The 23,718-nt window shown below is 46.2% G+C and overlaps 1 protein-coding gene across 2 annotated transcripts in view; it reads right to left on the bottom strand.

Moving 5' to 3' along the window:
- The window catches only part of NSF (N-ethylmaleimide sensitive factor, vesicle fusing ATPase), a 72,997-nt gene that overhangs the window by 30,776 nt on the left and 18,503 nt on the right, over positions 1-23,718 (bottom strand). For both annotated transcript variants that reach the window (XM_030966441.1, XM_030966440.1), the window contains exons 3-8: positions 21,951-22,050; positions 19,142-19,181; positions 14,622-14,788; positions 12,810-12,917; positions 12,163-12,238; positions 6,472-6,627 (exon numbers count right to left, since the gene is read on the bottom strand). In XM_030966441.1, coding sequence (XP_030822301.1) covers positions 6,472-6,627; positions 12,163-12,238; positions 12,810-12,917; positions 14,622-14,788; positions 19,142-19,181; positions 21,951-22,050 — 647 coding nt within the window. The remainder of the gene's footprint in view (positions 1-6,471; positions 6,628-12,162; positions 12,239-12,809; positions 12,918-14,621; positions 14,789-19,141; positions 19,182-21,950; positions 22,051-23,718) is intronic.

Here is a 23,718-nt window from a genome sequence, read left to right as displayed (position 1 = left end):
CAGCTGGGGACAAAGTGGGGGTGCCAGACCTTGGTGATGCCACCAACCAACACCCCTGCAGCCACCTGGAGCAGGAGCAAAGCCCTCCCAGAACCCACTGATGGCTCATGCAGAAATTCCTTGCTGCAGGTTTGGTTTAAGGCCCCTTCCCCTCCCTCCATCCCATTTCCTCATTCCTGTGTTAAAACGGAATCATTTCCTTTGGTGACTGTGCAGAATTTGGAAGCCCCATCTCTCACACCCCTCCCAGGACTGAAGTCCTTCAAGTCAGCTCACTCTGTGCCCAGAAGCTTTCCTGCCCCCCACCCTGTTCCCTCCTCCAAAGGTTTCCAGTTGTACTCATCCACATGAACAAATTACATCAGCAATTCTGATTAATTCAGCTCCTTCACTTTCCTCCCCATCCCTGGAAAGTCAATCTCTGATTTTTAGAAGGAGAAGCAAGTGACAGAGGTCAGAGACTTCCTCACTGCTCTCCCCAAAGGAATTCAGTGCCCAGACCCAGCCTGGCAGGCCCTGGATCCAGGTGCCTCAGGGTGAGCAAAGCACTTCAGGTTAAATCCCTTTAGGATGAGAAGGACAGGAAAGCATTGGTCCCTCCTCCAAAGTTTGCCAGTTGTATTGCATCCAGCAACCCAGCACATGAACAAATTACATCAGAATTCTGATTAATTCAGCTCCTTCACTTTCCTCCTCACCCCTGGGGGATACCAAAGTCAATCTCTGCTTTTCAGAATGGGAAGCAAGTGACAGACTTGTCACTGATTTCCTCACTGCTCTCCCTAAAGGAATTCAGTGCCCAGACCCAGCCTGGATCCAGGTGCCTCAGGGTGAGCAAAGCACTTCAGGTTAAATCCCTTTAGGAAAGCACTGGTCCATCCTCAGCAAGGAAGAAGAGTTAACAGCAGCAAATGCTGAGTTCAAGCTGTTAAATACTTATTTACACCAGTGAAGAGTTGACATTTTCTGTGACAGGTGATATTAATAAAAGTGACAAATGGGTAGGAACAGGCAACAGAAGCAGAAAAAGAACAAGGGACACAAAAGCCCACAAGTGTTGGATATTGGCAGATTACTTGGACATGGACTTCACCCAAGGGAGCTCAGAGTGGGTGAAATCATCTCAAAATCAGTGAGAACCTGAACAGGGTGGGTGAGAAACCAGGGGGGAGATGGTGAATGTCATCCCTGGTGTTGTAAAGGGAAAAGGGAGAGAACTCAGGGGTTGGACTCAATTGAGAGGTCCCTTTCAACTCAGCTGTTTTCTGATTGTGTTGTGCAGAGCTAGCACTAACCTGATGGTTGGAAAATTCTGAGATAATGTCTTTTAAGTAGGTAGAAGAAAAGAAGACTACAAGAAGTAGCCAGAACAACTTTATTAGGCCAGTCTGAGACAACTTCCCTGCAGGAAAACATGGGGGTTCCCACACAGAGGGTTTGAGGAAACAAAGAAAGCAAGAGAGGGACATTTAGACTTCCCTAAAGATATAAATATGTGTTAGACACCCTCCTAGACATGCAGGAAAAGCACAGGCTGAATGAAGTTAGAGGTGGATGAAAAGTAGATTAAACCCCACAAACTTTAAAGCACAGTGAGAAATGATCCCTCCTGAATTTAGTGGCATGTGGTGCCTGGGAGATGGAACAGAACAGAATGCTCCAATTAAATCTGCACACTGCAAAGCCAAGAGCTACAAACACACAGACAGGCAGGATTAAATTCATCTGAAATCCATGTAACCTGATGCATGAGTGTCTAATTAGGGAAAAATAAATTAATTGCATGATGCAAAACAAAAAAAAATCACCCCAGTGAGGATTCTGCCCAGCCCAGACAGAGAGGCACAGCCAGAACGTGGTGATCCAGAATGGATCCATGGTTTGGGTTGGACACCACAGTCCTGAGCAGGGAAGGGAGCAGAAATAATGATGGGTGATGTAGAGGTTATAGAAATGGCCTCAGAATCCCAGAGCTGCCCTGGAGAATGCTGGACAGACAGGAGCAGGCTGGATGCAAAGGCTGAGAGCAGCAGGGCCTGGCATTCCCAGCACCCCAGCTGAGGTTAAACATGCCTGACACTGATTTTTCATTACAATTACCCTATTTTCAGAACAGCTGGGTGAGAACCTTTCCATCATTATTCTTCACTTACAGTACCTGAGTACTCTGAGAACATTAATGCATGAATTTTTAAGGCAGCTTAACAGACAAGCCTCTACTTCAGATAGAATCTGAGGAAGAAAATAATCTGAGTGTCTGCTCATTTCAATATTCCCCTTGTGTTCTTGATACCTCACTTCTCCATCATGAGCTGGACTTCAAAATTACAGAGCTCTGAGACGAAGAGGGCAGGCCAAGAACAGAGGTTAAGATGATTCCCAGGAAACAGAAACCACCATCAAAAAGTTTGATTTAATTTATTTATGGAAGCAGGAGAGGATGGGGAATCTGGGGTCCATTTCAGTCTCTTAGAAGGAATGTGACCTGTAAAACCAAACATTTCTCTACCTGTTGTTAAACAACATGTCCATGCAGAATTTGCTCTTGGAGGCCTCTACAACAATTAATGTGCCACAGGAGTCAGAGAAATCCCTTTTCTGCTGCAAGTCAAGACTCTGTTTCAAAGCTTGGGGTCACCAGAGTGTTCTTAAATAAGGAAAAAAGGGGTCAGCACAAGTGTTTTGTTTTCAAAAGGGTCAGCACAAGTGTTTTGTTTTCAAGTCTGAGAAGGGACTTTACAGTTTTGTTGCAAGTTACAGCTCCAGGCACCAAATATCAAAAATGTTGTTCCAAGTGGATAAACATCTGTTGGAGTCAGGGGGAAAGAAAAAATAACAAGGAAAGAGAACAGTGGAATGAGCTGGGTTTAAAGGCTCAGCAGAAAACCAGCACCTACCATGGATGGGAATAAACCACAACATTTGTCAAATAAACAGAGGAGCTTCAGCTGGAGCAAGAGGATGCAGCAGAGAGCAACCAAAGGCAGACTCCCTTCAGCACAGAGTGACACAGCTTTACTCTGAGCTGGCACAGACACCCTGAAAGGGCTTGGAAAGGAGGAGGATTCCCTGGAAACCAGGCTGTGAAGGGCTGTCCCTCAGGGAGAACTGCCTGGTATCTCCCTCCACCAGTGCCCCAAGGTGTGAAGTTCCTTCCTCAGAAGTGTCATTCCTATGAGTGAGGCACCAATGTTTCCAGACATCTTCCTGAAACCTCATCCAGGTAAGGATTTAATTCCATTTGGCAGCCACAGGATTGGCACCAGTCAATCTTCCCTGTGAGGCTGGGCAGGCCCTGGCACAGGGTGCCCAGAGCAGCTGGGGCTGCCCCTGCATCCCTGGCAGTGTCCAAGGCCAGGTTGGACGGGACTTGGAGCAACCTGGGCCAGTGGAAGGTGTCCCTGCCACGGCAGGGGTGGCACTGGATGGGCTTTAAGGTCCCTTCCAACCCAAACCATTCTGGGCTTCTGTCACATCACACAACCATGGAGCTGATCTAGACGAATACTGACCCTATAAACTGTCTCTATTAATAGCATTTTTTGCTGCCAGCTGTGTCTGCTCCCTACAGAGCCATGCAAGCCCAAAGCCACCAGAGCAGGGCTGGGACATCCACAAATGGCAAAAAAGCAAACTGCCCCTTCCAGGCCAGGGCTGGTGCCCAGCTGGGGCTGATCTAACATTCCTGCTCTTGGATAAACCAAGGCTTGGAGAGACCAGCAGAGCAGAGTTTCCCCCCTTGGATGACATGGTTAACTAACATTGATTTATGTGCTCCAAACCCAGAACATTCCATGGAAGTTAGATAAACCACACACAAATTGCAAGTAATGCTGGAAGGGTCTATAGAGCCTCTGTGTAGTTCTGGACAGAAATATTTATTGCATTTGGCGTGGAAGCTGCAGTCTGGGAGCACTGGGCAAAGAACACAACTGGGTGAGCACTGCAGCACCAGGCAGCAAGCAAATTCCATCTTTTCCTTTCCCAATAAATTATTCACAAAGGTGAACAGCTGTCACGCTGACATTTCAGATCTGAAATATAGTTAAGAGCAAGTTATAACTAAGGCAAAGAAAATGAATGTCAGAAAGTTTTTGTTTTTTTCATATTTCAGATAAGCTCTTTAGCCCTGGGGTTAATCAGAGCTCAGGAGCTCTGCTCCCAGTCCAACTTCTTCCCTGAAAAAAGTCTCTTTGTGCAGCCTGGGTGTAAACATGCACAGTAAGAATATTTGTACTAAACGTAATTTAATGGGGCACACCTTTAATTCATTGCCCAGGGTAATCCAAATACAGTGGTCCTTCACAGAATATTTATCTTCCTTTATTAAACAACACCAATTATCTTTTACCTTTTACCTTCACAAGTGGTCCCAGCCCAGGGCTCTGTACTGCAGCCACAGAATCAGAGAATCCCAGAATGGTTTGGGTTGGGAAGGGACCTCAAAGCCCACCCAGTGCCACCCCTGCCATGGCAGGGACACCTTCCACTGTCCCAGGCTGCTCCAAGCCCCATCCAGCCTGGCCTTGGACACTGCCAGGGATCCAGGGGCAGCCCCAGCTGCTCTGGGCACCCTGTGCCAGGGCCTCCCCACCCTCCCAGGGAACAATTTATCCCAATATCTAACCCAAATCCCTCCTCTGCTGGTTTAAAACCACTCCCATTCTTGTCCATGTAAAAAATCACTCCCCTCTGTTTTGTAAGCCCCCTTTAGGCACTGGAAGGGGCTCTAAGATATTCCTGGAGTCCTCTCCAGGCTGAACAGCCCCAGCTCTCCCAGCCTGGCTCCATGGGAAGACTTTATGAATACACACAATAGCTGCTTCAAAAGGTAAAATATTTCAAGTACAGGAGGCTGAGCTGGCCACCAGTGCCTCTGGGTAAAAACTGTTCTTTCCACAGCCAGCATAATTTCTCTTCTTTCCTCTCTCTGCAGAGCAGTTAAATATTTAACAAATTTAAGCATTTTATGTTCTCAAGCAGGAGCACAGAAAGTTTTATCTCGCCCACAGCCACAAAACACGAGACCCAAGAGCATCCCCCAAAAGGCCTCAGCTCTCACATCAAGAGGAATTAAAAGGCAGGAGAGAGAGAGAATCAGCCCTGGGGTTTCTCCACAGCTCCTCCATACGTGCCCAAATCCCCAAGACAAGACTGAAGGCACATCCCAGGGAAGTTTATTTTGCATCAATTCCACAGGCACTGGAAGCTCCACACACCCCCACACAAACAGGATGTAGCTCCTGATGGAAATCTGGTTTGTAATCAAAATCTTGATTGCTTCATTTGTGGGGAGAGGGAAGGTGGATCAGAAACATAAACACACACAGAAATGATACAGCTCTGGATTCCAGGTTCAAATAGGAGCCCACACAGATTATATTCCCAGAACAAGGAGCAGCCAGAACATCCCCAGCCACGTTCTGGGACACAACCAGACACCTGCAGCTGCACACTGCTTACTAAAAATTAAACCCTGCACCATTTATCTGCCTGCCAGCAGATGTTTACCAAGTACTGGGACTGCCTTTCCTTCCCTTGACCCAAAAAGAGAAGTTATATTTAGAATCTGGGTTTTTATTTCACAGACTCCATGAGGTGCCATGGCCTGTCAGCACTTCAAACCAGACCAGCAGAGCTCACAGCCCATGCTGGGTTTACTGGGCTCATGGTGCAGCTGCCAGGAGAAATGGGATGTGAAAGAGATTATGGCAGGAGCATTAAAACAAAATTTCCTTTGAGCTGTATGGACAGACATGGCCAGGCAGTCAGGAACAGGAGCAGTGTCAGTGCTATGGATAAATGAAGCATTCAAGGAGCGAAGGTTTCACAGAACCATGGGATGGTTTGGGTTGGAAAAGACCTTAAAGCCCATCTCATTCCAACCTCCTGCCATGGGCAGGGACACCTTCCACCAGACCAGGCTGCTCAAAGCCCCAGTTTCAGTTCCACCAGAACAGAATCCAGTTAAACCATTCCTTCAGACATTCCATGTGCAGGGCTGAGTGTTGGTGTTGGGTTTGTCTCCTTTCCCCAGCCAAGCAACAAGAGCCCAAAATACATCTGGAAGCACCAGGGGAAGAAGAGGCTCTGTTGGATCCCTCAGAAACTGCTGTGTTACAGCAGCACCAGGGTGTGTCCAGCCCTCACACACCAGGGACTGTCCCCCAGCCACACTCTTCCAGGTTATACTCGGAAAGGTTATCCTCAGTGTAATCTTTTCCAGGTTATCCTCATTAGAACCTTTTCCAGGTTATCCTCATTCTAACCTTTTCCAGGTTATCCTCATTAGAACCTTTTCCAGGTTATCCTCATTAGAACCTTTTCCAGGTTATCCTCATTAGAACCTTTTCCAGGTTATCCTCATTCTAACCTTTTCCAGGTTATCTTCATTAGAACCTTTTCCAGGTTATCCTCAATATAACCTTTTCCAGGTTATCCTCATTCTAACCTTTTCCAGGTTATACTCACCCATTTGTTCCACAATCTCAGGTGGGAAAACTCGTGAAGCAAAAGCTCTTCGGAAAATATCAGAGAATTCTTTATCCAGGCCTCCAATGCCCATCTTCTCAAAATTCCAGTCAGGGTTGATGATTGACTGCCTGTTCTCCTTGGTCTTTGATTTACCTGCAAAAGCCAAGAAATGGTTTCAAACACACAGTCCAGCAGAAGTGCAGCACACACAGGAACAGCTCTGCAGGTCAGACCCCATCCCACAAACTCTGTGCTCAATTTCAAACATTGGCCAGGAGGACACAAGGACAGGACACCAGGGACCCAGCTTGGTAAATGATCCCCAGCCTTCCCACTGCTCACATCAGGGGTTTCTCCAGCCAGGTGTTGTTCCTATGTATTAAAGAATCCACAGATTCACCCTGGAACCACATAACCTCAGCACCCAGCCCATGTGGCTGCTGCCAGAACCAGTGTCCACCCTGTTCCAGGCCAGCTGGGATGATGCAGGTTTGTCCTGCATCCTCCTCAGTCCTGCCTTTCCCAGTGCCAGCTGTTCTCCCCTGTGCAGCAGCAGCTCCACACTGGAACCCTTGTTCCTCTTCTCTCTTCCTCCCACACCCTCTGACAGACAAATGGACCTGCAGGTGCTGCAGTTTGGTTGTACCTTCAGTACAGGTACAGAATGATGGATGCTCTGCTTTGTTCATATCCCTCCAGAACAAGATGTGATCATTCTTAGCAGCCAAGTTTAACAGCTCCTAACAACAGGAACACACCGCAAGATGGGTGCAGCATTCATTGCCTTGATCCTGCTGTCACATTCACATTCTCTGGAAAAATCCCTTTGCCCAGGATTTTTCTCCTGGGAAGCTGAGAAGCCTCAGAGAAAAAGGAAAATAATTCTTATCTCATTTGCTTCTCCTGTGTTGTGCTCATGTGTGGAATGTGTTTGGAGATTGTTTCATTGGATTCTGGTGTGAATTGTTTTGATTCAATGGCCAATCAGGGCCAAGCTGTGTCAGGACTCTGGAGAGAGTCACAAGTTTTCATTATTATCTTTTTAGCATTCTGTAAGTATCCTTTCTGTATTCTTTAGTATAGCATAGTTTAGTATTCTTTGATATAATACAGTATCATAAAGTAATGATTGTTTCATTGTTAATGACTGAATCATTGTTTTGATTCAACGGCCAATCAGGGCCAAGTTGTGTCGGGACTCTGGAGAGAGTCACAAGTTTTCATTATTATCTTTTTAGCATTCTGTAAGTATCCTTTCTGTATTCATTAGTATAGTTTAGTATAATATTCTTTGATATAATATAGGATCATAAAGTAATAAATTAGCCCTCTGAGAACATGAAGTCACATTCATCATTCCTTCCTGCAAATACAATAATCCTGCCTGGGATCTGGGCCCTCTACAGCCACCAGTTTTACCCAGGTCAGGAGAGCTCTTCCTCCCACACATCACTGACAGTCCTCTGCACTGAATCTCCCCTGCCATTTCCTGCCTCCAGTCCCTGAGCTCAGCCAGAGCCAGCCTGGGCACCTCATTGCTCCAGCCTTTTCCCAGCTTATTCAATAACTACAATGAACAGCAAAGAGATTCCCACTGAACTCCACTGCCATCAGCCATTTCCTCCTTCCCTTTCATCACTCACTGACTCATGCAAGGACCTTCTCTCCCACAGATCTCTGTTTTGATTCTTTCCTAAGGAACTTTGACAAAGAACTTTGCTGGAGGAGCTTTGACAATCAGCCCATGTCAGCCCTGCTGCCAGAGCTCTCCGATTCCTGCAGGATCACGAGGTAGGACTGCCCTTAGACAAGACAGGCTGGCCTTTCCCAGTGCATCACCCTTTTATTCTAATTTAATGCCTTATTACAGTTTCTGTTGATTTTTTCTGTACAGACCTCAGGTTCTAAATCTGCACCTCTCCAAACCTTCTCCAGAACCCCTTGGAAAGCAGCAGCACACTCACCACTCAGTCCCCAGATACTGGAGCAATCTGCAGCAAAGTCACACAGAACAATTCCTTTACTACTCAGAAGAACCAAGGCCAGTCCTGATAAACCCTCACAGTTCATTGTCTGCTCCACAATCTCTTCCCAGACCCCTGAGCACAGGTCTGCAGCCCTTCAACCACCTCCTTTCCCTGCTGCTGCTCAGCCACTGGCATCACAGAGCTTCCCACCCCTCTGCAGGGGAGATGGGGAGTACTCAGAGTGTTCAGGAAGCAGAAAACAGGCACAGATGCTCCTGGAAGGATGCTGGCAAACCCATGTAGTCTCAACTTAGGTTTATTCAAGCCTATAAACAAGCACTGACACTTTTATCAGTCAGATCAACCTTCAACGTGGCTTTCAGCACCCTCAGCTACCAGGGAAACACTCAGAGATCCGACAATCCAGAGAAAAAGCAAAGAGCTGCCAAATATCCTTAATTACTGCAGAAATGGGATGTTTCCTTAGACTTGCACACTGCTTTAAGGGTTGGCCCTTAATGGTTTTCCCAATGGGGGCCATTCCCACCCTAGAACATCACAGAGATCACAGAGTCCAGGTGGCTTTGGGTTGGAAGAGATTTAAAACCCATCCAGTGCCACCCCCTGCCATGGCAGGGACATTTTCCATTATCTCAGGTGGCTCCAAGTCCCATCCAGCCTGGCCTTGGGCACTGCCAGGGATTCAGGGACACCCACAGCTGCTCTGGGCACCCTGTGCCAGGGGCTCCCCACCCTCACAGGGAACAGTTCCTAATTCCCAATATCCCATCCTAGCAAACAACCAGTGTGCATTTTGCTGCTCTGTTCCACAAGCTCTTCTAAGAGTTATTTCAAGTTCAGCCAGATAATGAATGAGCAGCAAGAGTCCAGGAAGTACAGCAAACAGCAGCTCCGTGTGAGCTCAACCAGACTCTTTAATCCTGGTCTAAACACATCTGGAATCAATATTTCAATTCCAAGGGTAGCAAAACAAACAAACAGGAACGTGCCTCTGGGTCAGATGCCAGGGACAGCACTTGGGACACAGAGCACCTACAGCCCTGCAGGGAGATCCACAATTCCCCTGTGTTTATTATCCCAGTGCTGCACTCCAGCTTTTAGGTCAGACCCTCAGCCAGGGCTGTTCCTGCTCCCACAGAGCTTGGCCTACACTCCCCCCTTCTGGCTGCACCTCAGCACAGGAAAATTCGTGCAGATTGGATTAAAACCTCTTCCAGTGGTTTCATAACACAATTTTATGCTAAACAGAACAAACAGAATTGGCTTTTTAAAAAATTACTACAATTCTTCTCTATTGAAATAATGCAGGCCCTTTATTGAAGGCAGAGCTCAGTGACACTCACTTCACTTTCATCTCCTCTCTCACAATTTAATTATTCAGAACTTTACAATTCCCCAGAGACCAACACAGCACATTAAGCAGCTCTGCCTCAGATCAATGAGGAGATTAAATGAAGTACCAATTTGACAGAAGTAAATTGAGGCACAAGAAGCTCTTTTGTCTTGTCTGAAGACAACGAAACAGAATCCTGGGGAAGGGACCCTATTCCCAGTGCAGCAGCTCTCCCACACATGCCAAGAGGGAGATGCCAGGGCATTTTATGGCTCTGAATATTAACCAGGTACAATCCCCTGCTGAAATAACCCTCAGTGAACAGGGTTATTTCACAGCAGAGTGAAACCTGAATGGGTGTGATCCCACAGTCACAGGTGGGAGCTCACTGCCCTGCCCCTGCAAGTTCCATTTGGTGCTATTAACAGCTGTACCCTCGTTAGGATGCTTAATTACAGCCATCTGCAGCCCACAGAGCTGTGTTAGTGTCATATTCACATTTTCTGAAAAAATCCCTTTGCCCAGGATTTTTCTCCTGGGAAGCCTCAGAGAAAAATGAAAACAATAATTATTTCATTTGCTTCTCCTGTGTTTTGCTCATGTGGAATGTGTTTGGAGATTGTTTACCAAAGGTGATTTTTAAATTGGATTCTGGTTTGAGTTGTTTTCACTCTTTGGCCAATCAGGGCCAAGCTGTGTTGGGACTCTGGAAAGAGTCACAAATTTTCATTATTATCTTTTTAGCCTTCTGTAAGTATCCTTTCTGTATTCTTTAGTATAGTTTAGTATTATATTATATTATATTATATTATATTATATTATATTATATTATATTATATTATATTATATTATATTATATTATATTATATTATATTATATTATATTATATTATATTATATTATATTATATTATATTATATCATATCATATCATATCATATTTCTTTAATTATATTTCTTTAATTATCTTATTCTTTAATAAATTAGCCTTTAGTATAGTATAGTTTAGTTTAGTGTTCTTTAATATAATATAGTATCATAAAATAATAAATTAACCTTCTGAGAACATGGAGTCAGATTCATCATTCCTCCCTGCCATGAGGGTCCCCACAAATACAATAATTTAGGGTTTCAGCACAGGCTGAGTGCTCAGCCCAAAATTCTGCTGAGGTGCAAGGTGTGGTTACACAACAGCCTCACACCCTCCCACTGCCTGCACTGACTGTGGCACAAAAAGCAGCTGCAGGACACAAAGTCCCAGCCCCAAATGTGGCCCCAAGTGTGGCCCTTCAGGGCAGCATCAAACCTCAGCCCCTGCCACAGGCTCCTGCAGTGCTGGATGAGCTGAATTCTCCTTTCCTCAGTGGCTGCTCCCCTCAGAGGGTTTATTCCTGTACCAAGTACTCCCAGCACTGAGCACTTCCAGCCAAGCAGAGCTGTGCTTTGCAGCAAAAATAAACCTCATGGCTCCCTGAGCAGCCTGCAGCTGCCACTCCTGATCTGTGCAACAGCAGCAGCAAAAGGAGGAGTGGCCCTAGCTCATGGATTCTGGGAGGAAGGAACAAAACAGGGAAGAAAAACAAGAAAAAATTAAAATTAAAGTGTGTGTTTGGCCTTGAATCACAGCCAGGGAGGGATCTGCAGCTGAAGCCTGGAAAGAGTCACCCACCTTGTACCATTGGTAAGCCAAAGGAAGAGCTAAAGGAAGAGCAGGTGTCCCTGGTGCCCAGGAAACGCCCCAGCCCCAGGGCACACAGAGCCACTGCAGGGAAGGGCCCAGGTCCCACCACTCCCACTGGTGCCTCTATGGAACACTCCAGATCCAGCCCAACCCCTGCAGCAGTTTCTCTCTAAAGGAATGTGTGGAGGACACACCAATTATTCCCCACTTTCTTCGATGGCCAAGTGTGATATTGCACACAGGGATTTGAAACTCTCTCTTTAAATCAGTTCCCAGTTGTGTGAATAAACTCCTGGAAGTAGTTCCACACAACCCCCAGTGCTGTTCTGCAGCTCCTTCCAAAGAGCAGGACTTTGACATTTTGACCACACATTTTAAAAGCTCTTTATTTCCCAATCCTTTCTCCTTTAATTAAATTTAATGGGAGAGCTGTTGGCTTGTTACTGTCCCTGAAAACATCATTCTCTGATGAAATAAATATTAAAATATTAAATAAAATATTAAAATAAAATAAAAGAAAATATAAAATATTTCAAACAGCTGCTGCCTCTGGATCTACTGGTCCATTTGGCCTTGCTAATCTCAGCCTAGGAGTGAAGACAAACAACAGCCTGGAGGCAATGAAGTCTCCCTGGCCTGAAAAGCAGCAGACCTCAAGCATTATTTCTCTGTGGGTGCAGGAACTCACCAATCAGATTGAGAGAGGAGTTCTCAGCTTTCTCAAAGGCAACTTGGCTGTTTCCAAGAACCAAACCAACCTCTATCTGCAAAGGGAAGGGAAAGAAATAATTACATTAATTACCATTAGACTCAGCTTCAGATTGTTCCAGGTATCTCCAAGAACTTCTCAGAAGGCAGGAAAAAGCAGCAAGATCTCCACTTCCTGAGAAGAATGAAAAATACCAACTGCTCCTCTAAAACAAACAGCACTGAATGGAGAAGCTCACCAGGTACAACAACCTGGCTTTTAGAAGTTCCTGGTTTAGTTCAAACCCAACTATTTTATTTCAGCAAGTAAAGGAGAAAATAAAATCATGTCCTTTCTACAGAAGGAAAAATCAAAACTGGACATATCTGGAAGACAAAAAACTCAAGAGAGGCTGTTTCCATGAATTAGTACCTAAAACCCAAAATTCCTGTATCCTCCCCAGCTCTGCAGTTTAGTGGAGGCTGCACTGAACTGCAGACAAGGCTCTTTGTCTCTCTGACACACAGATGAGGCAGATGTGTGACTTCTCCAAAGGTAGGTCACCCAAACTGCCCTTGGTGGCATTGTCTGGTAGACTTGCAGCTCTGCAGTCCCCAAGGAATGCACAGGAGTTCCTGGGAGCCCACCTTCTGCTTTTTGCTTGTTCCAGACTCCCCTTTGAGAATGCTGGGGTCCATGGCTTCCATGTCCTTCACCAACAACCCAAACAGCTTGTCATTAAAGCTGAACACCAGCTGTGGAAAGGGAAAACAAATCTCATTAAAAAAAAAGTTTAAAACGATTTTGACAAGACTAGTAAGATTTGAAGGGAGAGAGGCCTGAAGACTGAGTTAAACACCCAGCAGCTCCCTGTAAAGCTCTGGATTCACAGGAATCCCTGCAAAACTCTCAGTCTGGAGTGCTGACCATGTGCTGTCCCTGCCCCAATATCAGAGTAACAGACCTAAAGTCACAGAACACAAAGTCAGCTGGAGAAGCTCAAAGAAAAATCCTCCTTCCAAGAAAATCATCTATTCCCCCCTCCCCTTCTCCCCAGCTCAGTGTTCTGTATCATCTGATGACATTTCCCTCTCACTTCAATAATTGCTGCTAGTCATGGAGAACAATTTAGCTCAAAACTTTCCGATATTTTCCATTTCAGCTTGACAAGGACACTCCAGGAACAGTGCTAATGAGAGACAGAACGAGTGTAATGAAAAGTAGAGTCCATCCCACAGAAAAGCAGGCTGGGTCTGCAGCCTTGCCTCCCTTTCCTTGAGTTTGTATTTCCAACTGGCATAAGATTCACACTCTGCAAGGTGTAAATGCTATGAGAGACCAACCTTGACCTGTTTTGAGAGCAAGGCAAAGCAGAGACAGTCACACAGGGCTGTGCAGGGGCTGAAGTCCCTCTGCTGCAGACCCCTGCAGGCTCAATTACAGGGACATCAGCTTTCCAAGCTCCCCAAGTAATATATTTCATCCCTGTTTCTCTCCTGAAGTCCCCAGAGCAGCAATAAATCATGGAATCCCAGAACAGTTCAGGCTGGAAAGGACCCTAAAGCTCATCCAGTGCCACCCCTGCCATAGCAGGGACACTTTCCACCACACCAGGCTGCTCCAAGCCCTGTCCAGCCTGGCCTGGGACACTTCCAGAATAATAAAATACATTGCACTTGGGAGGTGCCACTGAGAATGAATTAAACCTGGTGGTTTTCTTGATCTTATACAGAAGGAGGCAAAAGTGACTTCCTAAAATACTCCACGAGTTGCTATGCTCACATCCAACCAGGCACAACACAGAGAGACCCAAACTCTCCCAAGCCCTGGGATTTTCCTCACAGATTTAGGATAGGGCAGATTCTAAACTCCTCTGCCTATGCTCTCTGTGAAAGTCACAAAGGTTTTACTGTTCATAAAGACATCCTTGTGCAGGCTGGCCTAGAACAGAGACTGGACAGAGCTGAAGAATAAAGCAGGGATTTATTAAAAGGACTCAATGGATCCACCTTGGGCAGCACAGGAGCCCAGCCAGGGCTACAGCCCAGGTGAACCCAAAATGGACCACGGGGTAATGGGGTCTCTCAATTCTATAAGCTCTGCTCCATTTACAATTGGAGCTAATTATCCAATTAACAGCTCCAGCCCATGAAGTCCCATCCTTGTTTTTCTCTCTTCAGCCCACGGTGTTTGTGCTCTTGGGCTGAGATTTGGATCATTTGTCTTTGGTCCCCAGCTAGAGAAGGAATTGTTTTGTCTCCCTGCTCTGTGCAGAGAGGTCACCATCCCCTGATATGAAGCCCAGACCCACCCACTAAAGCAGCACAGAACCTGAAGAATAGATAAGCCAAAACCTGAGGCATCCCTTCAAACAAGGAACAATTCCTGCCCCTCACCCAGCCTTTGCAGAGCTCTTGGTACCCTCAGATGGTCCCTCAAAGCCCCAGAGCACAGCTCACCTGCTGGCCCACAGAGAAGGCCTGGCTGTTGAACTGCTGGATGAACTCTGCAGCCATCTTGTCTGTGTCATAGGGGTTGGAGTCAATGTTCTTCTTCTGCAGGAAGTCAATCTCGATGGTCATGGTGCCAATGCACTGCTTGGTCTTGTCAAAAGTGTATAAGGAAACTGAAAAAAACACAAGAAACAGCACATTTAAGGACAGCAAGGTCCCCCCAGTGTATTAAATATGTTTGGCAACACACACTCTTCCCTTGAGAATTTCACTTGGTAAAACTGAATATATTATTTCTGCTAGAGACCCGTATTTCTCTTAACCCATGTTCAACTAAAAGGTTAAAAATACAGTAAAATTGCTACTGAAAAGTCCCATTTTTCACTGAAAATGCCTGCATTGCTCTAAAAACTCTTAATAAACCTTTAAAACAGCTCAAACATCACACAGACTTTGGGGGATGAGGACAATGAAAGCAAATCAAGATGTGCTATGGTCCCACATGGCTGTATCTCCACCCAAGGGTTTGGACACATCTCCAAGAAGCCCAAAAGCAGCTTTAAGTGTTGCCTTGCCCAAAGGCAGTGACAAGAGGCCATCACTGGGTTTCTGTGACAAGGTTGCTGAGCTGTTCTCCAGATGAGGCAGCAGAAAGTGAATTACTGCACATTCAAATGCAGCAATGCAATCTGTCAGCCCAAAACAAAGCACACCCCTGACACTGAGGAAACAGCCTCCACCCTAGAGGTGCCCTTGGGCCCACACTGACATTTCCAGGTTCCCTTCAGTGATGCAGAATCCCCTGGACAGAAAGCCAAGGGGCAGGGAAGGCACTGCACAGCCACTGCCACCCTGATCCCACAGGCACAGCACATGGGAAACAAGAGCCCACTCAAGGTGGAAAGAGGATGAAGAGGATGGAAAGGAAAGAGCAGCACAACCCACAGCTCCAGGGACTGCCCACATGGGTGCCCCAAGAGCAGGACAAACAGGCAGGCCCAGCAATGCAGAAAGCAGCCCAATGATTCTCCAGAAGAGTGAGGAACATTAAAGGTTTGCTTTGAATCTGGAGAGCAAAGAGCAGCAAGGATGAAGTAGGAGGAGGGGAATGTGGGAAAGGCTCTTCACTCCATCTGTGATTTCCTGTCCAGCCCCTGGCAGCAGAATGGCTCCAGAACAAACCTGCAGCTGCTGAGGCTGATGGCCAAACAAGCCCCCAGGATTGTTCACTTGAAGGGAACAAGGAGAGCCTGTCCCTGCTGAAGGTGTGACCAGAACACACAGCACACCCCAAACATCCTCCCTGGGAGGAGCTGCCACAGACAGATCTTCAGCAAATAGGGATAAAGATGAAAACACCACTCCTGATCTGCTGCACTGAGTTCTTTCAAAAGCAGCAGGGTGATCACTTTGGGCCTGCAAGCAAACACCAGGAGCTCCTGTCACCTTACAGGTCACCTCTGAGCAGTTTCCTTCTCCTTGCTGAACCTCATGGCTCTGTCAAATAAAAGTTTCTGGAATATCAGTCCCTGGATTTGGTCACATCATGAGGTGTCAGCAGCCCTTACAGCCAGGACTGAGTGCTGAGGGGATGCAGCAAACCCAGCAGAGCACAGCACCAGCTCCAAGAGCCTGAAATGTCCCAGAGAGAGGCTGGGAATGTAGCAGGGACCTCCTGGCTCTGGGAAGGCAGCAGGAACCTCCCTGGGATGGGAAGGCACAGCCTGCCCTGGCTCCAGCTGGGCATCTCTGCTGGGAACACAGGAGCTGGTGCAGCTGGAGTGCACAGAAGGCAGGACAGACACATCCATCAGGGCACTGTGCCTTCCCACCAGGAAAATCACTCACCTGGAAAACCTTTACTGCATCATCAGGGGCTCAGCAGGACTCATCACTGCTCCACAGAGCTGTGGGCTGCATTTACACTGACATTTAAAACACAGCTTCCACATTATCAGGGGACCAGGACAAAGCAGGAGCCCTGGGAAATCACTGGCTTTGTGAACACTTCTCCCTACCTGCAGAATGTTTTTACAAATCCCTTCCACCCAGCACGGAGTCAGATGACATTTAGTCACTGTGCACAGAATCACTGCATTATTTTGTTAACACAGGCTCCCACGTAGCTGGGAGGTTTTACAGCAAAGCCCAGGACAAGGACAGTCACAAACTGCTCTGAGAGCTGATCACACAGAATATCAGTGCTTCTTTCCCCAAAAGACCTGAGAACTGAAAAGCATTGAAAGAGAGTTGGCACATGATCAGCCAAACAAGGGTGAGAAACGAATTAATTTATGAATTAATTTTCCCCTGTTATAGGTTCTTCTTCAGTTAAAACAAGACCAGCAGGCAAAAAAATCACAGATTAACAGAACCATCAGATTGGAAAAGGCCACCAGGATCAACTATCAACCCAGCACCAGCACCATGGTCAGCACTAAATGATGTCCTCAAGTGCCACATCCACCAGTTCTTCAAACACTTCCAGGGATGGTGACTCCACCACTGTCCTGGGCAGCCTGTTCCAAGCCTTTACAACCCATTCTGTGAAGAAATTCTCCTTAATATCCAACCTACACCTCCTCTGGCACAACCTGAGACTGTTTCCTTTCATCCTGTCCCTTTTCTCCTGGGAGAAGAGACCAAGCTCCTTTCCAGGTCACTGTATGGAGCAGGAAGGTCTCCCCAAGGTTCAAATCCTCGTCTGTGGGACATCCAGAGAGGCAGAGACACCCACTCCAGCTGTCCCACAAACACATCTGAGTATGATCTGTGCTCATGCAGCTGCTGAGACCAAAGGAGCTGGGAAAACAACCAGCCAGGAGGGAGCTGCCCCAGGAGCACCTCACACCCACAGTGTCTGAGGCTGGAAATGGGGATGTGAATTCTATCACCATCTGTCAGAGGTGGGGCAGGTATCTTCTGTTCATTGGGCAGTTTTCTTTATCTCTCCCACAACCCATCCTCCCTCCAGGAGATCTCTGCTGTTCATGGGCCATTAATTACTAATTATCTGCTGTCCATGGCCAGTGAGTGTCCCTGCATGGCTGATCAAATTCCATCATGCCATGGGAAGATTCTCCGCCCAGGGGAGGAGCCAAGCATTCCTACCTGGACGCAATCTGAGCTTTGGGACAGCACAGCAGCCTTTGCCCACTGCATTGCCAGAGGAGCAGCTTTCTGCTGCCCTGCATTGCCAGAGGGAGCCCAGGCCCATCTGCAGCAGCCCTGGAGCTGCAGAGGAAAACTCCCCCCTTGTGCAGGATCCCTGCTCCAGCAGCAGCACAGCTGGCACTGCAGGAGGGCTGAGCCCCCATGGGATGGGGCTGTGCCACCCCTGACACACAGGGGGCAGGGACTGCTCTGACTCTGGCAGTGGCTTGGATTGTATTTGTATTTTTAATTTTCTTAGTAAAGAACTGTTATTCCTACTCCCATATTTTTGTCTGAGAGCCCCTTAATTTCAAAATTATAATTCTGAGGGAGGGGGTTTGCAATTTCCATATCAAGGGAGGCTCCTGCCTTCCTTAGCAGACACCTGGCTTTTCAAACCAAGCCACAGAGCCACAGCACTGCTCAGGCCCAGCCCTCCTCATCCTCACAGAGGATGCAGCCACCAGCTCTGCCCACAGTCCCAAAGGAGGGAATTCCTTGAACCACTGTGAGCTACTCCAGAGGCAAAGCCCCTTGAACAGTGACCTCCAGTGCAGGATCCCAGCAAGGCAGAGGAGGAGCTGCCCTCCCCAGGAGCACAGAGGTGACTCCTGATGGTCCAAAGAACAAATGTGATCCATTACCTGGACCTGCTGTAGCAAAGAACACAGAGATCCTCCTGGAACAACTCTGCCAGGAGTCTGCTCAGCATTCCAGCAGCTGCACCTGAAGCTGACAGTGATCCAGGCAAAGGGAATAGTGATACACAGCACAAAGCAACAAAAGAGCTAATTGCTCTCCTCCAAACATTCACCAAGGCTTGCAAGGCTCAAGGAAGACTTAAAATAGGAACAGAGATTCACCTCAGCCCTTCACCTTGCTGCAGAATATTGTGGTCAGTTACTGGTGCAAACATCAGAGCTGCTCCCAAAGCTCAGCACTGCAGGGCACACTGCTGCTCCTGCAACTAAAACATCCCCATCCATTCCACTGCTGGTGCCAAGAAATTCCCCAAGGACAAGAGCTGCCCTCTGTTAGTGGGAGTGTTCTCCAGAGACCCAGAACAGGCTATCCAGGCCATGTTCTATGTTCATATCTGCATGTGGACGCTGACATCCCACACAGAGCCAGGCTGAGATACCAGCAGGTATCTGGAGAAACTGCCAAAACAGCCTGCCCAGGTCTGGAAAACATTAAAAGCAGAAAAGCTGCAGAGAGAAGAGCAGCTCCTTCACTAACAAGGAGCTGAGCCCCCATGGGATGGGGCTCTGGAGAAGGACTGGAGCTCTGTGAGTTCCCAGTTCAGTTTCCCTTCAGGATGGAAACATGAATTCAGCTTTATGAACACATCCCAATTGCTCTGACTGACTCACCATCGATCTCCTGCCCAATGGAAAGGCCGGCCCATTTTCTCTGAAAAATAAGAGAAAAAGGTCAGAATACCTGTCCTGCAGAGCACCTGGCCCTCAGAACAAACACCTGTCCTGCAGAACAGCTGCCCTCTCAAAGGCAGCCTCCTCACCCAAAGGAGCAGGATCCCCCAGAGAACCTTCAGCAGCAGAAAAAAGGGGCAGAATGGAATATCCCAAAGACCCTCAAATTAACAGGAAACAAGTCAAAAACATTGAATAATCTCTCTAAATAATTCTTGTGACCTCAGAAGGTTGTTCTGTCCAACCTCCTTCATGTTGCTGGTCTCCCCACCATGCTGGAGGCAGAAGTTGCGGCGCTGGATGGGGCTTTTTGTCCTTCTGCTCATTTCCTACCAAAGCCCAGGTTCTGAGCATCCACAGGTACCAGAATGGCTGTTACACACCCCATGAGCATTTGAAAAGCTTGTTCTAATGTGCTCCAAGGTACAATATTACCTGAACCAAGAGAACCAATAAAAATGAAACTGTTCAAATCCTTAGGTCCCTTGGATATTCCTTTAGAGAGGCTTGTGCTGCATGGAACTGCAGAAGTAGGAAATGGTTCACGAATTATGTGACACAAAAAAATCTATAACCTTTACAATTCCAACAGTTCTGGCTTGATGACTGCAAAGTTGTGGCTTTCCCAGTGGCTGCTGCAGTGTGTTCTCAGCCCTCATCACAGGCTGTGCCATGTTTACAACCCCTCAGGTAACAAATAGAGGCACCAGGCACAGGTAGGGGTCATTACAAACAGCTCTGGGGAGATCACATTGGAAAAGCTGTAGTTTATGGTCATTTGTGTTTGCCTTTTTGTCTGGGAGAAGGAACACAATGACTTTGCTTAAAAAGTGAACATTTCTCCCTTTACACCCTCTCCAATATCCACAGAATATCCTGAGTGGGAAGGGACCACAAAGGATCATCCAGTGCAGCTCCTGCCCTGCCCAGACACCCCAACAATGCCACCCTGGGCATCCCTGGGAGTGATGCCCAAACCCTCCTGGAGCTCTGGCACCATTGCCTGGGGAGCCTGGGCAGTGCCCAGCACCCTCTGGGGGAAGGTTTGTCAAGATCTTCTCTGTGGATTTTCTTCTTCTTCAACCTCCACCATGCTCACCTGGCTGGTTTCTGCTAAAGGTTTATCATCACTGCACAGCAATTTGTGTTTTAGGCTCTCAGGATACAAAATTTGTCACAACTTTCAGTGTTAGGAGTCAAGATTACCACAGAATAAAGGTGGTCAAGAGCTCCATGTGAATAGTGAGTGTACAACAAAGAGATGTTCTGGAGGCCTCAGAGCACAGACACCCCTGAACAGGAGCAGTAAACACACAGTGGGTGTCAGACTGACTGCAACTATCCGAGGCTCTGGGAAATACTGGGAATTTTAAAATTAAAACCCAGTATCAGGAATGGCCAATGCTCAGAGGGCTGAAACAGCTCTGCTGTGGAATCAGGCTGAGGGAATGGGCATTGTTCAGCCTGGAGGAGGCTCTGGGGGATCTCATTGTGGCCTTTCAATACTTAAAGTGGGCTTAAATCCTTTCAAGTGAACAGGCTTTTTAGTAGGGACTGTAGCAAAAAGAAAAAGGGGAAGTGGCTTTCAACTAAAAGAGGGTGAATGAAAATGGTAAAACCCTGCTCAGAGAGGTTCCAGGGAACATTCAAGGTCATACTGGACAAGGGCTGCAGACAAAGTGGCCTGGTGGGAAATGTCCCTGTTCTGACAGCCTTTAAAGGCCCCTTCCAACCCCAAGAGCTCTGTAACCCTACACACCAAGCACTCACCTCCCAGAGGCTGCAGCACTCCCTGCACAGCCCCTTCTCCAAGGGGAGCACCAGGCCTCCCCCCTTGGCTCCACAACAACCACAACACTCAAACATCAACCCCAGAGCTGAGAGCACTGAGCTGACCAGCACCAACATCTCCTGCTGGGCACTGTGGGCATCACAAACCACAAAGCACAGCCAGACACTGGTGAATATAACATCCCCCAGCCACTCATTGGGACAGACCCAGTTCCAGCAGCACATCAAAAGGCAAAATGTCATCTGGGGGCTTGTGCCAAGATGTGCTCTGAAAAAAAAAAATCTGCTATGTTTGCAGCACAGAGCAGAGAGTGGCAAGGAGATATTAAAGTACTGAAACAGAGACCACAACTGCTGCAGGTTCATGGGATGAGACTCAGTGTGAGCAGTAAAAAGCTACAAGCTTCATTTTTCAATTTGGAAGTTAATTATATTCATTATTTATTCTAACCATCATTTAACATCTGATGATGACTTAATTAAGAAAGAGGAGACAAAGGGGTTTGGGGTTTTTTTTATGGATTTCATTGCACTTTTCATCTAAAAATACTAATAATGACTGAATGTGGTCAATAAAACTTCCAGCAGGTCTTAAAAATGAAAAACACAGCAAAGAAACCCTTTAAAGCTAAGGGAAAATGGGGAACAATAAAGATTCACAAGGAAGGGAAGATACTGCTTAGGCTTTTCCTTTTCAAATAGGTTCTTTCTGGTGGATTTTTAAAAGGTTAAATTACACATTTTCCAGTATCTTTATCCCACCATGCACTAAAAATATATCAAAGCCACATAAGCACAGTCACTTCACTTGCAGCATGAGCATCCTTGAACTTCTGCTGGCAGAAATCAAATTTGCAGCACACATTTATTCCAATTAGAGAACTTATCATCAATCCTGATCGTAAAAAAGAGATTTTGCTTATGGTGTAGCAGAGTAGAAAGTCCAACCATGCCATACCTGGGGCAAGCTGAAGGCAATGCTGCCAGGGACAACGGAGGGGTGAGTTCTCAGAGTGAAGATGTACTTGTGGTTGGGAGAGGTCTTCACCACAACATGCCTGGAAGAGAGATCAGTATTTTATTTTGATGTGTACCAGAAAGGTTCTGCATTGCTCACAGGGCTGTGGGAGCTCAAAAGGAACACCCAGCTTACCTCTAGGGTTAAACAAGAAAACCAAAAGCACTGACACAGACACACAGCAGGGTGACAGAGCCCACCACCCTCACTGGTACAATGTGATCTCAAAGCCCAACTGCAAGACTTTGCACCAAAAATCAATATTTACATCCTGTCACTGTGATATTTTCTGGAAAAATCCCCTTGCCCAGGATCTTCTCCTGGGAAGCTGAGAAGCCTCAGAGAAAAATGTAAATAATAATTATCTGATTCGCTGCTCCTGTGTTTGGCTGCTTTGGAATGTGGCTGGAGATTCTTTACCAACAGGTGCTTGTTTGATTGGTTTCATGTGAATTGTTTTTAATGACCAATCACCATCAGCTGTGTCAGACTCTGAGGAGTCAGTCACCAGTGTTTATTATTCATTCTTGTTAAGCCTTCTGTCTGTATTCTTCTCTTTCTTTTGTATAGTTTTAGTAATATCATATCATATCATATATTATATATTATATGATATATATTATATTACATAATATATAATTTATAATATAATATATAATATATAATAAGATATAATATAATATATAATATAAACTATTATAAAGTAATGTATTATATATTATATATTATATTACATAATGTATAATTTATAATATAATATATAGCAGAATAGAACAGAACAATATATAATATAGTAATATATATATAATATAATATAATATAATATAATATAATATAATATAATATAATATAATATAATATAATATAATATAATATAATATAATATAATATAATATAATATAATATAATATAATACAATATAATACAATACAATACAATATAATACAATACAATACAATACAATCAGCCTTCTGAGAACACAGAGTCAGATCCTCATCTCTCACCTCGTCCTGGGGACCTCACAAACACCACAACATCCCCCCAGTAGCCCTTTACTTCAGGATTGCACTGTCCAAATGAGAGAGAACCAAACCACAACCACAAACACCACAGCTAAAAATCAACACAGGTTTCACATCTCAAGCACTAACACCAGAGCACCAATATTTTACCCCATACAAACACCCCCCAGCAGTGATGCCAACAAGAAGTAGATGCATAGCCCATACAGGGATCTGAGTGTATTGTTTAGAAATTTGATAGTAGAAAAAAATGGGAGGAATTTCTGCACAAAAAGTAAAATCACACAGACCCTGGGGCTGTTCCTCCTGGCACAAATGACCAGCTGAACTTGAATTCATCTGTGTGGCTGGAAAAACAGCACCAGTGCTGGAAAGTGGCCCTGAGGGTGCTGATGGATAGCAGGTGAACAGAAGCTGATGTGTGCCCAGGTGGGCAAAAAGGCCAAGGGCACCTGGCCTGTACCACAAACAGAGTGGCCAGCAGACCCAGGGCAGGACTGTCCCCTGTGCCAGGCACTGGTGTGTCAGGATAAATCAGACTCCATTTTCTTCATGGTGGGAAAAGCTCCCTCTTTATTCACACAGTTGGTTTTTATCCAGTTTTACAGACCCTGTGGGTGACTCCAGTTGGTCAGGAGCTTTCTTGGCATTTACTTTATTGGTTAGAAACAAGCTGTCATTCTGTA

Source organism: Camarhynchus parvulus, chromosome 27 (assembly GCF_901933205.1).
Source record: "Camarhynchus parvulus chromosome 27, STF_HiC, whole genome shotgun sequence".
Lineage (NCBI taxonomy): Eukaryota > Metazoa > Chordata > Aves > Passeriformes > Thraupidae > Camarhynchus > Camarhynchus parvulus.
Note: the sequence above shows the minus strand (reverse complement) of the source record. Positions and strands in the feature narration are given on the sequence as shown.